Consider the following 15045-nt stretch of genomic DNA (forward strand, 5'->3'; position numbering starts at 1 on the left):
GTGGTTCCTTAGCACAGTATTTCTATAGAGAGGAAATACTGAGAAAAACTACAACTTCTTTACAGAGAGGGGAAAATCATCATGTCCACCTAGGATTTCATTTCACTATAACACTCTGTAAGCAGAGGCAAAGCAATTTGTTTCTAGTTCCTTGGTTATTTCTGAGATCCAGAAATCAAAACTGGCCAGTTTATGGCCACAGGCATAACTGTAGGTATGTTCCAGACCATAATATGTCAAGAGCTCTTTCAGCACAGGGTACAAAATAGGCTTCATGCCAGGAAGACCGCAGCATTGCCTTTCTAACATCACTTCCAGTTCACGCATCCTCCATGCAGCTCTGCAGCCACGGGGACCCAAACACAGCAGAATAGAGGACATTTCTCAGCCAAAAGACCATTTTTCCCTTTAAGTGGAGCGAGCTACTTCTGCTTCTTAAAAACTCTTCCTGGTCTGGGGAATATTTAAACCACAGTCTTTTCCATTAAGCACTTTATCAATGCAAAGATGGAGCAAACCTTTATAGCCCAATGAAGCAGATCTGTGGGCTCTTGTCTGTGGTGATGACACGGTGCCTGGGATTGGGCTAGCTGTGAAACCAAGTGTAATTCACCCCCAAACTACCATCTGTTTGAAAGATATGAAAAGTATGTGCTAACGGGTTGGTGGCAGTGCATATTGGTTGCAGGCATGGAATTAGGAGGAGTGTAAAAGTTTTGACCCAGTAAGGAGGGGTGCTGCAAGGAAAGCAGGTCACTCATAGAATGGAAAATCTTTCATTTCCAGTACCCTAAGAGGCAGGTGAAGATGAGCCTCATGGAATTTTTTTCCATGTACAAGACAGTCCCAGACAAGACAAGGCAGGCTTTGTGTCACAGTTGGGTAAGCTTTGTTTGGAGAAAGTTTATCATGAAGGAAGCCACATCATTTCTCATTGGTGAGCAAAAGGGTTTTAGATTCTGAAATCAGTGCACAGATAATGCAGAAATGGGACAGCTTGTTTTGTCTAGATTTTTGAGTCTGCTTATGTCAGGAGGTAGGAACTTCAAGTCTAGTGTTGCTGGCTCTGTTTTCAGCTGATGGGATAAAAAGGAGGCTATGGGAAAAACACAAAAAAAGGGCAGCAGGAGTAATGTAACAGGGAAGGAGAAGGTATGTTGTGTATTGAGGGAAGCAGGTGAGCCTCCAGTTTGGAGCAGAAATGTTGCAAAGTTAATGTTTGCACAGCGTGAAAATATCCCTATTGTTGCCTCACACAGAGGAGCTGTTAACAGGGCACACAGGAAACTCTTTGATCAAACACCGACGTCATTTCTTAGGGCTCTGCTGTAATTCAACATTTAAACGGCAATGAATGTTCTCCCACTGAGATACTTTTTTAATGTCTAACATTTCTCTGGAGAGATACTCTGAGTAATTTTGAAAATAAAAACAAACATGTACAAATCCAACCTTTTTTTTTTAAATGGTGTAAAATTTTAATGGTTAAATAGGATGAAAGTGGGGTAGTGTCAGACCACTGGCATAATGGCAACTGCTTGCTGATTCCTAGACGCATAATCAAGTTAAGGAATGCTGTAAATTAACACATGCTAAGCTTTTAGTTTTGCAGCAAATAATGATTTATGCTGTTCTTCCGCTGACATCACCTTATGTCACGGAAGCATATTTTAACAAGAGGTATGTAGTTCTGGTAATCCCCAGGAAATCTGCACAGTGTTTACCAAAACCCACTTTTTTAAAAGAGTTGTGCTTTGCCAAGAAACCTGGAGCATGTCAGACTAGAAAAATGCTTCTTTTGGTGCCTGAGAGGAAACAGTATGTATGTGGGTATAAAATCACATGCCTTCATGGTAAAAAATGTGGAGGTAATTGGCCAAACAATGTGTTTTGCTTCCAGAAGTGGGAAGCCACTTTGATGGATCTTGTGAGCCTGAAGACAGAGGTTTCAGAGGACCTAACTTCTTTCAGCTGATGACAGATCTTCCTGCTTACCTACAGCAAGCAAGCTGAGGAGGCAGCTCTGCTTTTCTTATCCTTGTTGTTTCATCCAGAGGGTCAAAACTGTATTTTAGTTTGTTCTGGATCTGATATTGCAGAAGTATTCTTGGTCCTGCAAACTTTTCACTTAAACAGTTTAGTGGCTATAAATGTGTAATGATCACTGTTGTTAGCTTTGTGATCCACTTGCATTGATGACTTTCCTTTTGTCTTACTTGGCATATGAGGTGAAACAAATGAAAGGCTGTATTAATTATTCACCAACTAAAGAATCTCTTTCACTCTTACTCTGTTTCAGGTTTGTAGATACCTTTGCATAAACTAATTGATTTTAGTCATAATATTCCAAGTGGTGTTAATTAATAATTTAAATATAATTGTTTTGGAAAGGTTTTTAGCTTTATTCTGAGCAGCTGGCACCAGAAAACAGAATTTGGCAGTGATTGAACTCCACAAATATGGAGCAAGTTTTCTGCAGCTGTTATAAAATGAAATTAGTAACTGAAAGGTGTGGGAATTTTTTTGCATGAAAGGTTAATCAAGCCCAAATCCAATTGTGCTCTAACCTAAGATTAAACATGAAAAAAGTGTGTAGCAGGGGCAGGGAGTTTCCTAAGGCATTTGCACCTCACTGTGACTGAGGAGGGGAGGGAAGGAGGAAGGAGGTTAGTGCCAGAGCAATCATATCTTTTATCTCAAGAACTATTTTCAGCAAGGTATGCTGATCTTATTTTCCACCCTCCTACGCTTTGGATAAGAGTTTCGGGAAAACTTTTATTTTTTCCTTTGACGGGTATGGATCTAATACAGATTTCAATACCAGGGGACTACCAACCTTTTGGGTAAACTAGTAGTTTGACTCACTGCAGAAGAAATTAAGGTATGTCAATTGAAATAGGAAGCTGAGTTATTGTGAATTGTCAGAAAAATCTTTACTTCCTATGCTAGTGTTGCAGACTTTAGCCACTCTGTGTGGAGGGAAATTAGCTTGTCAAATACAGTTTGCCCATGGATGAAGAGGTTTTTAGCACTGCAAACAAATGGGTTTGGGGTGGCAGAGCTTTATAACCCTGGGAGCAGGGCATGGGATGAAAACTGGGTGAGAGCAAATGCTTCCAGCTGGATGCAGCACTGCCCTGCAGAGGCACTGATCCCTGGCAGCACAGGCACAGCCAGTCCCAGCTGCAGCAAGCCCCTGGCTCCCTGTCCATCGCCTGCTGCACCTTTGCTGGGAGCCCTGATACCCTCCCAGTGAGCAGGGTCCATCCTGTCAGCAGCAGCACCGTGTGCTGTGCCAAGGATGAGGTGTCCTGGTGTCACTGCCAGCCTGTGCCTTGGCATCTGCCCCCAGGTGGGGCACGGGGCACTTCCCAGCCTTCTGTGGAGCCGGTTTCAGTGGCTTTAATTACATCTGCGGTTTGGATGGCTTTGCTTGGCCATTAAAATCCATTTCACAAGGAGTAGTATTGAAATGAGCAAGGAATATTTGTGGCAGCTGTGGATTTCCTCCAGGCCTACAGGAAGAGTAAATGAGTTACTGAAAACTTGACAGTTTGTCCTGAGTGCTTAACTCCTTCCTCTCTGGAAGCTTGATTTTCAGGAGCAAGTGACTTTAAAAGGAAATAGTATACCCAATGTTTTTTTATTCCTCCACCCTCTTTTCACGGTAGGTCTGTAATTGCAAAACCAGCCAGAAGTGATTTGTTTGAAGAGGAAGTGTGGGAACTTCCTTTATAAATATTGCCTTTCCCTTCGTGTGCATCCAAACGCGGTTTGCTCTGCTGGCGGAAAAAAAAAAAAGTGCTTGAACTGAACAAACTCTTATTCCTGTAGCTCATACCCCATGTAAGTGTCAAAGACTGACGTTTTATTGGGGGGAGGGGAACACCAACAAAAACCTCACCTAAAAAGAAGAAACAAAAAACCCAAAAACAAATTAAAAAAAAAAAGAAGAAAAAAAAAGGAAAAGAAAAAAAAAAAAAAAAGAAAAGAAAATTTTAAAAAGCTGCTTTTGCTCAGCCATTCCCTGTCAGTACTCTCAGATGCGCTCATCCGGGAGCACGGGGCAAGTTGAGGTCCCGTGGAGGGGGTGGGGGGAAATCAGTGTTTGCAGAGCCGGCGATTACGGAACCTGCTGTGACTTGCTCCGCCAGATAGGACAGTACCTGCCCGAGCCAGCTCCGATCGCTGTTCGGAATGGTTTCTTTTTAAAAAAAGTGTCAACATATGTATCTTTCCTAGTGAACTAGAAACAGTAGCCTGTACCCTTGCCCTGCCTGGAAATACCTTTGAAGAATTTGCAGAAGAGCCGCAGAAGAGCAGCCCCAGGCAGGGCAGTGTCCTGCCCAGCAGCCGCAGGTAGATGAGGCTCACAAGGAGAGACCAAGGTTTAACCTGGCAGGCAAAGCCACCCTGGACTGCTGGGCTTTTTTGGGCTGGGGGGAGGGGTGTTTGGGGTTTTTTTTGTTGTTTTTCTCTTAAGTGAGCAGTGTCAGGATGCATGGGCTCTTTGGGTGTGCAGGCAGCCAGCTGGCCTGGCTTGCTGACATAAATCAGTGCAGATGATGGGAAACAAGGCAGGGGGTCCAGTTCCCAGCTCTGAAGGATTCCAGATTAGGAAGACAGGTCACAGAGAAAGCAAGGGAATGTGGAGGGAATCAGGCTGATTCTGTGAGAGGTGCTGAAGATGAGAAGAGCCCTTCTGCCTGATTTAAAGGAGGAAAGTGTTCTTATATTGCTTGCAATTAGGCTGAGATTCACCTTGTTCCTTGGATTTGATGGACAAATGAGACATTCCTGCTGTTATAACTTTGGATTGCTGCGATGCTTTCTGATCTGTTCAGCAAAAGGCACAGCCAGGCCACTGTTGTATTAATGAGCAGGTTGTGATTTTTATACATTTCTCAGTGGGTAAGATAAAATTTCACTCAAGCTTCCAACCAGGCTTTGTAGTGGTTCCTTTTTCCACTTTAAGAAACAAACAAAAGAATGAAATTTGCAGTGCAATGGGCTATCATGGGAGAAATCAGTTTCTACAAAAGAAGACACTGGAAACTTCACTGATCCATGCAGCTGGTCTCAGGTGAGGCTTGCCTGGCTCACCATACCAGTAGTCCCTACATCCTTTCATACCCCACTTCAGAGGAATGGACATCTCAGTTCAGAATGACAAAGGAGTGAACTTTGGGTGATTTTTACTTTTAAAATAAAATTAAAAATAAAATTCACATCTCTTCACTTCTTCCTGTGCTTTCTTCTCGGTTCAATGCATTTAAAGCCCTACAGTGCTCAGATAAACTTTTCATTCTGTTATGTCTTTCCTCTTGTTTTCCACACCACTATTTTCTGCTGTCTCCTTATGTCTCTTATTCTCTCTTATCCATGCCTCATTCTCTATTTAACAATCTTTGCTCCTTTTTACCTTCCTACACTTTGCATTTTTTCCTCTCCTTTTTCATAGTCACGCTGTCCTGCCTGCTCCTTTCTCCAATAAGACAGGCTGCATCTTGTTATTCAAGGAGTAAACCTTCAAATTCTTGTGTGAGTACTGAGTACATGATGAAAGAGACTGCAGGATTGGGCCCTAGCTTGGCAGATATATGGGAAAAGGTAGTGAAGCCAATTTTAAAGTAGGCTTATTTACTTTGGTGGTTTGTATCACTTTGGTTGACTATTAAAATGTGTATTTCTAAGGTGAGGTGAGCACCAATGGTATTGTGTAAATAAAGAATTTCAAGAACTTAGTATAAAAGACTTTATAGAGGTAATATATTACTTCCAGTTGAGAGAAATGAAGTGGCACTTTAAAATCAGTTTTACTAGCACCCTGTGTTTAAAAAAACCCCTTCGTTTTCTTTTTGTTTTACCTCCTCTGCAAGCCTGGGCATGTTTGAGGCTACCAGGATCCAATTTCATGTAGTATCCTATTTCAAATCCAGGCAAGAGCAGACTGATTGAAAATCGTGCTGTCAGAAGTAAAACTGCCTGTGGAATGCTTTCAGTGACATGAAGATGAAAGGGAGAATGTAATATAACAGATTCTGATTTTTGTTTTTGAGGTGTGAGGCTCTGGAGCAGTGTTCTTGGATGTTGCACCATTTACCTTGATTGAACAGTAATGGTCGTAGAACAATGTTGGTGAATTTTTGTGTTCTTCAGTTAGTAGTTAACAACTGTGCTGTGAAGAGGGGATGGTTGGTGTTGCTGGGGCTCTTTTAAACCAAAGCAGCAGCTGCAGAATATTTCATGGCAAGCACAGAGGTACCTGTAAGTCTGCATAACGCCAGAATAACACAGGATTCCTAATAATTCTTGTCAGTGAAATGCTTACAGGTATTTTGAAATAATTGGGCTACTTCAGTACTTGGAAAACTGTTGGCGAATGTGAGCTAGTCTAACTGGTCTGTGTTTATATTGGTTTTTAGGGTCAGCACAAACACAGATGGCAGTCTGCTTCATTTTCCCATATGTTTCTTTGCCTCTTCTCTTCCCTGTCCCACAGAGGCCAAAGGATTAAAGAAAAAGAGGACTACATGAGAATTGGGAACAGAGGGAAACAGAAATAGTGTTTTAGGACTTCAAAGGAGTAGGAAAGTGAAAGGAAAACTGAACTTGTGATCTTTGGTTAATTTTTAATTCTGGGTGTCATGGTTTATAAATGGAACAGCATTCCTCAGATAAGCACCTCCCCATATCCCCAAGACTCTTCCCAAACCAACCACTCATTTGCTCACCCTGCTTTCTTTCCCCTTCCCATTCCAGGGGTGGAGTTGAGAACTGGGGACATAAAAAGGGGGAAATTACAAGTTGAGATAAGAAACAATTTACTGGAAACAGCAATGAGATACAAAAATGAACAGTTAGAGCAGCAATATTAATAGCAAAAGTATACAAAAAGAGAGTGATTTACATGGAAATAAGCGCTCACCAGCCAGCCTGAGGTGGTGCAGGTGGTGCAACCTGAGAAAATTACCAATGGCCAACCTGCCACTCTTGTGTGACCCAAAGCCACACTTTTCTTCCTAGAATAAGAGTCCTTTATTTCCATGCCGCTCCCTGCCCCCACCAGTGATTATGTGGATGATATAGAATAACAACCTACACATACCCACACAGCTCCAAGCTCTGTCCCCTCACAGCTACTGCAAAAAATTAACTCTGTCCTGGATGAAACCAGGACACTGGGTAATTAAAAACTTGGCTATGCCAGGATTATGTTGAATTCCTGGAAAACTAAGAGTTAACATTGTTCTGCTGTAATGCTGGTCTGTTTCCTGTGTCCTGTGCTGGGTGATGCTCGTGGCATGGGGAGCATCTTGCATTGCTGGGAGAGCACCAGCTTGTACAAATAGATCCCTTGCATGGAGGTGGTGTGTCATGCTGGCTGGCCTTGGCTCCATTTGCTCTCAAAAGAAAGGGGGAGGCTTCAGAAAAAAAAGTCAGTGTCCTTACATTCTGGTAAAGTGCTGTCTAGAGCCAGCCAAGAGAATAGCAGTGAGCCAAGCAGAGGAGAAAGAAAATCAGTAATAAAACTCAAGAGCTCCTGTGCTAGAAATGAAATCTGGTGTCTGTGGTCACGGAGGTGGAGAGGGCAGAATAGAGATGACCTGGAGTCATGTAAGCTAGAGAATCAAAGGTGAGGGAAGATAATGCATTGGCCAGGTATTGTGTGATTCTGAGTTAATTAGAGATCTAAATACACTGCAATGTTTAGAGTATTAGGTTGACATCTGATCTCACCCTAAAGTTTTTAATATTAAATTATATATCCTGTTTCCATGTGGACATGATCTCAGTGTTGTAATGTTTTCTCTGAAATGTGAAGATCCATTCTCAAAATCAAGCTCAAAAAGCAGTGTGTAGTTTTATCCTATGTGCTCCATCCTATCAAGGGTGCTGTGCTTGTTAGCGCAACAGCTGGATGAAAGTTCCATGGGCATGTAAAAGTCTATATGAAAAGTATCTGCTCCATATGTTCCATATAGCTGAAGGCTCAGGGGAATTAGGTTTGTGTCTGGGAACCGGATAGCACAACTTTCCATCCCTGACCCAGTGCTTGCCCTTTTTAATAAACAAACAAGATCCTTCCTCAAAGAAAAGTGCTTTATGGTCTGTTTTTAGCTCTAGAAGCAAACATTAAAAAAGAAAAAAAAAGAACTCAATATGTTCTTACCTGTACTTACAGCAGCATCAGCTTTAGGCGCTGCAGAACAAGTGTCACACTTTGTTCCTTGCTGCTGTCAGAAGCCATTATCTCCCTGGCAGTTGCAGTGCCAGAGCAGCATGTTACCTGCTTGCAAAATTTTGCACTTGGATACAACCAATCAGCCTGAGTTTCTCATCTATTTGAAATAATGGCATTTGAGACCTTGACCCTGACCACAAAGGTGCAGTTGCCTCATGAGGGAGAGGGCATTTGCAGGATGGGGAGATTGTTCACGATTGTCCTGTTTGTGCTGGGTCATTGACATACAAGGTGGTCTTCATCCTTTCCCCCTAAGGTGTATTTTGATTTGAAAGGCAGAAATTTTGTCATGTGAAAGGTGGGAGCAATTGAGCTAGTTCAGATTGGAGACAGGGTAAGAGCTAAAAGTAGTCTAATCTCTTGCTGTCCTCTGTGGGTTATGGGGGAGAGGGAGTCTTCTCCAAAAAGCAGTTCAGGGAAGATCAATTCCTAAGCCACAAGGCAATCCATGGCAGGACTTTCTGTCAAGCTAGTGGAGTGAGAAGAAACAGGAAGATTAGCCTTGTTAGACTGAAGTTAGATTATGTGACCATCCCTCTACCCACTTGCTCTGTTGTGCTCATGGTTTCTGTCATCTTTAAAGAACAATTTCTCTGTATTGCTGAAGTACTTTTTGCTTCAGGTCATTTTGCAAGTCCCTCCAGCTGTTAGAGGACCTGTGCTAACAATATGTATTGAAGTTCCTTTAGTTCAAACAGTCCATTTTGACTGGCCAAATCCATACCATGAAAAACCAGATCCAGTGTAAGATACTGAAAAAGAGCTGCTGTGCTACAAGCAGGAGGTAGAAGGAAGAAAAAAAACCAAACAAGCCAAAGAAGCCTTGTGGCAGATGGTACCGCCTGTGTCCATCCAAAGCAGTGTGCCATTTGAGTGGAGAAACCTGGAAAATCTGATGACTCAGTCTGAATACACAGGGAGACAGTGAGCGAGATTTCTGGCTTGTGTCCCAAGCCTCTTATGAAAAAGGCTTCCAATTTTATAACACAGAAAATTGAATACAATTTGGTAGCATCATTCTCTGGCACAGTTGAACTACAGACTGAAATGCCTGGTGTATCCATGTGAGAACTGCCACATAAGTAGTTAGATTACTCTGTGCCAGGTCCTGGGTTATGGCTCAACCAGTTTTCTCAATAAAAACATTTCTGATATTTTTAGCAGAGGATATACCTTTAATAATACCTTTATTATTGGGGGTATAGCTGGCTGGCCATAACAGTTAGGGTTGATAACATTTGATTACTTTTCCAGGCTCAGCCAAATACTAATTTCCATGCACCTCAGTTCTGGCATCTGCAAGGCTGGATGGGGAACCAACTGTGCAAGACGTGCCTAAATTAGTGTTCAGCAGTGCTTGCAAAAATGCTCGTAAGGAAAGAGAAAACATGGATATATAAAGCAAACTTCTCAGCAGGATCAAGTCTTGTTTCCTTGCTGACTACCTCCACCTCCTTCCTTCTTGGCTGTCAACAGGATGATAATGGTTCACGTTTGTACTTCCTTTTAACTTCTGAATTTTCTTTTCCTTTACATGTTTAAGTTGCACCGGATCTGTTTTTCCTGTTGTTTGTAAAACATAGAAAGAAATCTGCCCTTTACCTTGGTCCTACAGTCTAATTTTTTTGTCTGTCTCTTGGCTTGGCTGCTTTACTTTGCACTTCCCCCCTACGACCTTCCTCAGTCCAATCCTAGGCTCTCCAGTTAGGCTGTATCATGCAGCTGTGCTCTAAATATCTCACCCAGCTCTTCTCCCATCTCACAATTTTGCTGAGCATACGTGTTCATCCTGTACCCAGTAAGGTTTGTTCCCTCATACAGCTTTTCCCTGCAAAGAGATGAATGTACATAGTCTTAAAGAACATCTTCCTAAAACAACTGCTTATAGGCTATGAACACAGAAAATTAAATTCCATGGAACATTAGCAAAATAAGTTTGGTTTAGGATTGGGCAGCCTCAAGAAACATGAAGGGAAAATAAAAGTCCTGCTGATGTTTGTGTCTTACTTCCCTGAAAGCCAGTGTTATGTGAGTCTACAAGTCATATTCAGTTGAGATGAGATGGCTTTGGGGAAAAGGTAGTGGATTTTGCCGGGTGTTCGGGCTCTCTTAGCTGGGAAGTGCCATGTGGTGGTCTTTTAGTACATGTGTTGGCTTGTGCTGCAAACTGATTGTGCTTTGCTTTCTTTGCTAAAAGCAACTGAGAAATAACTCTGTGTAAGGAACAGAGGCATACATCCCTCACTATGTGTATTGCTTGGGACATTTTTTTGAGGACAGTTGTCATCTTCACATTTATGTTGAACAATCTACATGAACCCTTGTTACCACTTTTTTGGCAAATACAGTGATGTTAAAAAATATTTGATGGTATTTTATCCTTCCCTAAAGGGGCAGACATTGCTTCTCTTCCATTCTTAAATGTTGGTCAAGGGAGGTGCCAAGTACTGCCACTGGTCAGAGCATGTTCAAGCTCTGGCTAGAGGAGTACCAAATCATACAATAACCCACCTGTAATGCTAGGCATTCTTTTGGGTAATACATCAGTTTAGCTCTCAGTTCTTCAGTAATTAGTTGTACATCTGTGAGCAACTGTCCATCTGATTTACTATCCTAGCAGCTATTGAAATAAGGAACATTGCCCCATTTAGCTTCAGGATGGAACGTTATAGTGTGATGAAGTTGTGTTTAAAATGTAATAAAACTGACTGTCTATAAACAAATTACAAGTTTATATTACACTACAGATGATCTTAAATCATATTTTAAAGTTCATAAATTTAATGTGATTGAACACAGCTTAATGCATATGAATATATTTTTAATGGTTGCCTTCTTTTATTTAGTAAGAAGATTAAACTGTCCTGGAAAATAACTTGATTATAGTGAAGAAGACTTAGTGGAAAAGTGAATGTAAGTATTTCAGACCATGTGTCAATTATTTATGTTTGCAAACCATTGACATTGGTGATACTACAAATCGTGATAAATTGGCAGCCACTTTTATTATGGTGAGAATGCAGGATCTGATCACTGTGCATATGTGTGTGTGGTATAGAATATCTATTATATGGGTCTATAGGCTAATATATACCTAAATTATTTTAATGGGGCCATGTGCTGTTAGTCACTTGCATGCTCAAGAACTATTTGCAGGAAAAATGACATGAAGTTGTCACTAAGTGCCCTTAAAAAGACAAAAAAACACTACTCCCGTATAATACCCACAGGGATTCTTAAATTCAGTAATGCAGACATATTTTCCATTTCCAGAGGAATTCAGTCTAACTTGGAATAATGCACCCCATATATAGTAATTTTTGGTATACTTGCCCTGAAGATGTGAGATTATAGTAGAAAAAGATTGCACCGTGGATTGGCAATTCAATTTAGAGTGAAATACAGCAGCTGCAAGTTCCAGGCTAAGTGCATCATTGCTCACTTGAGGTCTCTTTTTCAAACCTGGAGTCAATAGTTCTCTAACAATAAGAGCTTTGGTTCATTTTCTAGAACCTCTTGAAACTGTTACTTTGCTGGGGAATACGCCATTATTTTTCTTAAGGTAATTGCCTTCCTTAGCTGTATTTCATAATAATGTGAACCCCCTAACAGTGTGCCTGCACATGTGTATTTTTATGTATATATCTGTGTATGAGGCAAATCTGTGTCTCTGCAAGTCTTTCCCCAGGAGACTCTGAGTGGCTCTGATGTGCAGGGCAGCAATAGTCATGAACTTCCAGCTACCACAGATCCATTCCAGTGGTTTTTTCATATTACATTTTTCCCACGATCTCACCTTCCTTTTCCCAGAGCCTGACTGATGAGCTTGGAAGCAGGCAACTAAGCCTTTCCAAATGCTGAATAAAGTATAGAATTAATGACTTAGATGTTAAAGAGGACAGTGATTATGTCTTAAATGTCTAACAAGCTGGGACAGTTGTAATTCTAGCCTTTCAGGTTTTACTAACTTGTCTTCAATAATTACTGGCTGACCAGTAGTACTGAAAAGCAGCAGGAGCTGCATCTAGCATTGCAAACTGCTGTCTGGTTTATGTAGAGTTGTCTACTTGTATAAGATTGCTTGAAATTAAGATCGTCAGATTTGACAACATTGTAACTAAATTGAAGATTTACAGATTAGGAAGTGCCTTGATTCTTTCCACTACTAGTATCTAGCCCAGTTTGAAATGTATGTAGGTTTATAAAGGATAAAATCAAGTCCTTTAAAACCTTCCAAATGTGTGTTGAGCAAAACAATGCATTAACTTACTGAGACAACTTTAGTTGCCTCAAGATCCTAAAAATACATTTCAAATGACCCTGTTCAGGCCAGTGACGCTTCCTGAACTATCCCATGTGTGTGACAAGTTTGTACATGTGGAAGTTTTTCGCCAGTTGCTTTCACATTTTTCTCACCACTCCATCTTCAACTGTTACTTCTGGGAAACTCGGGAAGGGTTATCTTTAGTTACCATTTTTTGTGAAATAAGCAGAATATTGCTGGTTTCTTCCTTGTGGTTTTTAAGGGCCTGTTTAGCAGGAGAGCACGATTTGAATGTGGGTTCAGTTATAAAAGATATCTGCCCAGTTAAAATGTCATTTCATGTATGTATGTGGAAACAACTAAAAGACATGAAATTGAGCTGTATTTCAGGAAGCTGAGGAGTATAATATTGGCAATGTGATTATTAGCTGATCCTGAAATTGGCAGAGGACTAAACACATCCTGCAGAGATGGATGCTAGCATTTTGTCCTTCATTTAAAAATAAATATCATCTCTAGTATATGTTATTTTTCTGATATTTTGATTTTGTGCAAATGTAGTCTGAGCTCCTAAATGTAAACCTTCTTTTTGATCTGGCTCTCACAGATTATTAATCTGACATTAATATTAGAGATTTATCCCTCTAAACATCAGTCATTTTCAAAAATTAATTCCCCTCACATTGGCTGGGCTTTTTGCAGTAATACCAAATCAACAAGTTTTTGTGGAGAGCAGAAAATACTTTTTCATGTACACTTTTAGTTTTGCATCTCAAAACTGGCTATGGAGATATTCTCATATACAAAGACAGCAGAGCTGAAGGGAGGGATCAGAGGACACCATGGGAACCCAGAGGAGCAGTGGCTTTACCTGCAGCCACTCACAAACTGGAGGCAGAACCCTGAACCTGTGAAATCCAGCACCTGCTCTTATAATCATCCATTTTGATGTATAACACATCTAGAAATATTTATTAAAAATTTTGGTTTAGTCAAAATTGAAAATTAAATTTGAAACTTGAGCTTGAAGACATTGTAGTGGTTTGGCAGAATAACTGGTAGAATTTTGGCTTTGGTTGCCCATAAAGCCAGAAGGTGGAACAAACTTGCTCTTCCTCATTCTTATCCAATGAAATTTTGAACTGACCTTTCAAGTGGATGAAACACCAAGCTGGAATGCTGGATAAACCCAGTGAAATGTTGGCTTGCTGTGTTTCTTTACCTAACAAAGGGGTGAAAAGAAATGGAGAGAGTGAGGGTTTTGTTCCACTCAAAAATAAGGAAAAGCTGGGAAAAACATAAAACGGGCTGGTGGCGATGATGAAAAGCCAATTGTGTTGAATTATGCTGATGATACATCAAAATAATCTTGAGGCAGTGACTGCAAGGAGGAGGAAGGAGAGTGTGTACCTTGGGGAAGACGGAGCAGGCACCATCAAGTAGAGCACAGGCAAGAGAGTGCACAGGATGAGGGGAAGAACACTCAGCCCTGATTAGATACCAAAATTAGGTTCTCGCTGCACATTTTGTAATCTGCGATCCCAGGAACAAGTTCTTAATGTAGCACTTAGTGTTTTTTCACTGTTCTCAGCAGTATTCCTTATGTAAAATGTGTGCACTGGCATCTTAAATAGCTTGATTCAAACACCCTTATGGAGGGTGAGGACCCCATCACGTCATGTGCTGTCACTAAGCTCTGCAAGCTGGTAGGCAGGTTCTTCCTGCAAAGTCTACAAAGATACTTTTTAGACTTCTAGAATTATAAAATATTTTCTCAAAACCAGTGTCCCTCTCAAAAATGTCCATCTTAGTTTCAGGATCCAGCTGGCTATTGTAAAATTAATTATTGTTTCTAAGAGCTTGGCTCCTATATTGTGAATGCTGTAAATAATTCTCAGCAACATTTGGATGAGGTATATAAAGCATAGAGGCACTCTTGATAGTAAGGAGAAAAATAAATATTTAGGAATTACTAGTTCATTAAGTAATGTCTATGCTGTGCATGAAATAAGGCAGGGAAACGGGGGAAGAAGTCTCCCATTATAGAGACTATCATGAAGGAGTCACATAAGGAACTTTAATGCATGACAATCACATAAGGAACTTCTATGCATGACAATCAGTCAGACTTAAGTCCCTCTAAGAATCACCTCTAAGACACTTCTTTAGATCCATAAAATTTAGGTCACCAAAACAGGTAAAAATTGTTCCGTATTTTCTGCATGCTTTGGGCTGTGGGCAAGAACGTGACATTGCAAAATGTTCCCACAGAATTTCTGCCCTGTCACACTGAAGCCCTAAAGGGCATGCAAGGGCACTACACATGGGCTGCATCTGTCTTCATGCATGTGGTTTCTGGCATCTCCCAGTACCTAGGTCCTGTCTTTTTTCTTTCCCTCCATCTCGGTCTCCCTGTGTTGCCTGGCTAATTTTAAGGAGAATACTTCAGCTCCAGGAGAAATTACATCTCTGCACTACCAGCATGAGTAGCCTGTGACACCAGGTCAGGCTGCAACCACCAGCAGTAACAACCACA

At 41.0% G+C, this 15045-nt stretch overlaps 1 protein-coding gene across 11 annotated transcripts in view; it reads left to right on the forward strand.

Annotated features, from left to right (window-relative positions):
* Positions 1-15045, forward strand: part of PLXNB2 (plexin B2) — a 251912-nt gene that overhangs the window by 126095 nt on the left and 110772 nt on the right. For all 11 annotated transcript variants that reach the window (XM_030961143.1, XM_030961139.1, XM_030961142.1 and 8 more), the window contains one exon: positions 11092-11158. In XM_030961143.1, the coding sequence (XP_030817003.1) occupies positions 11157-11158 (2 nt within the window). In that variant the 5' untranslated portion in view covers positions 11092-11156. The remainder of the gene's footprint in view (positions 1-11091; positions 11159-15045) is intronic.

Source organism: Camarhynchus parvulus, chromosome 1A, assembly GCF_901933205.1.
Source record: "Camarhynchus parvulus chromosome 1A, STF_HiC, whole genome shotgun sequence".
Taxonomy (NCBI): domain Eukaryota; kingdom Metazoa; phylum Chordata; class Aves; order Passeriformes; family Thraupidae; genus Camarhynchus; species Camarhynchus parvulus.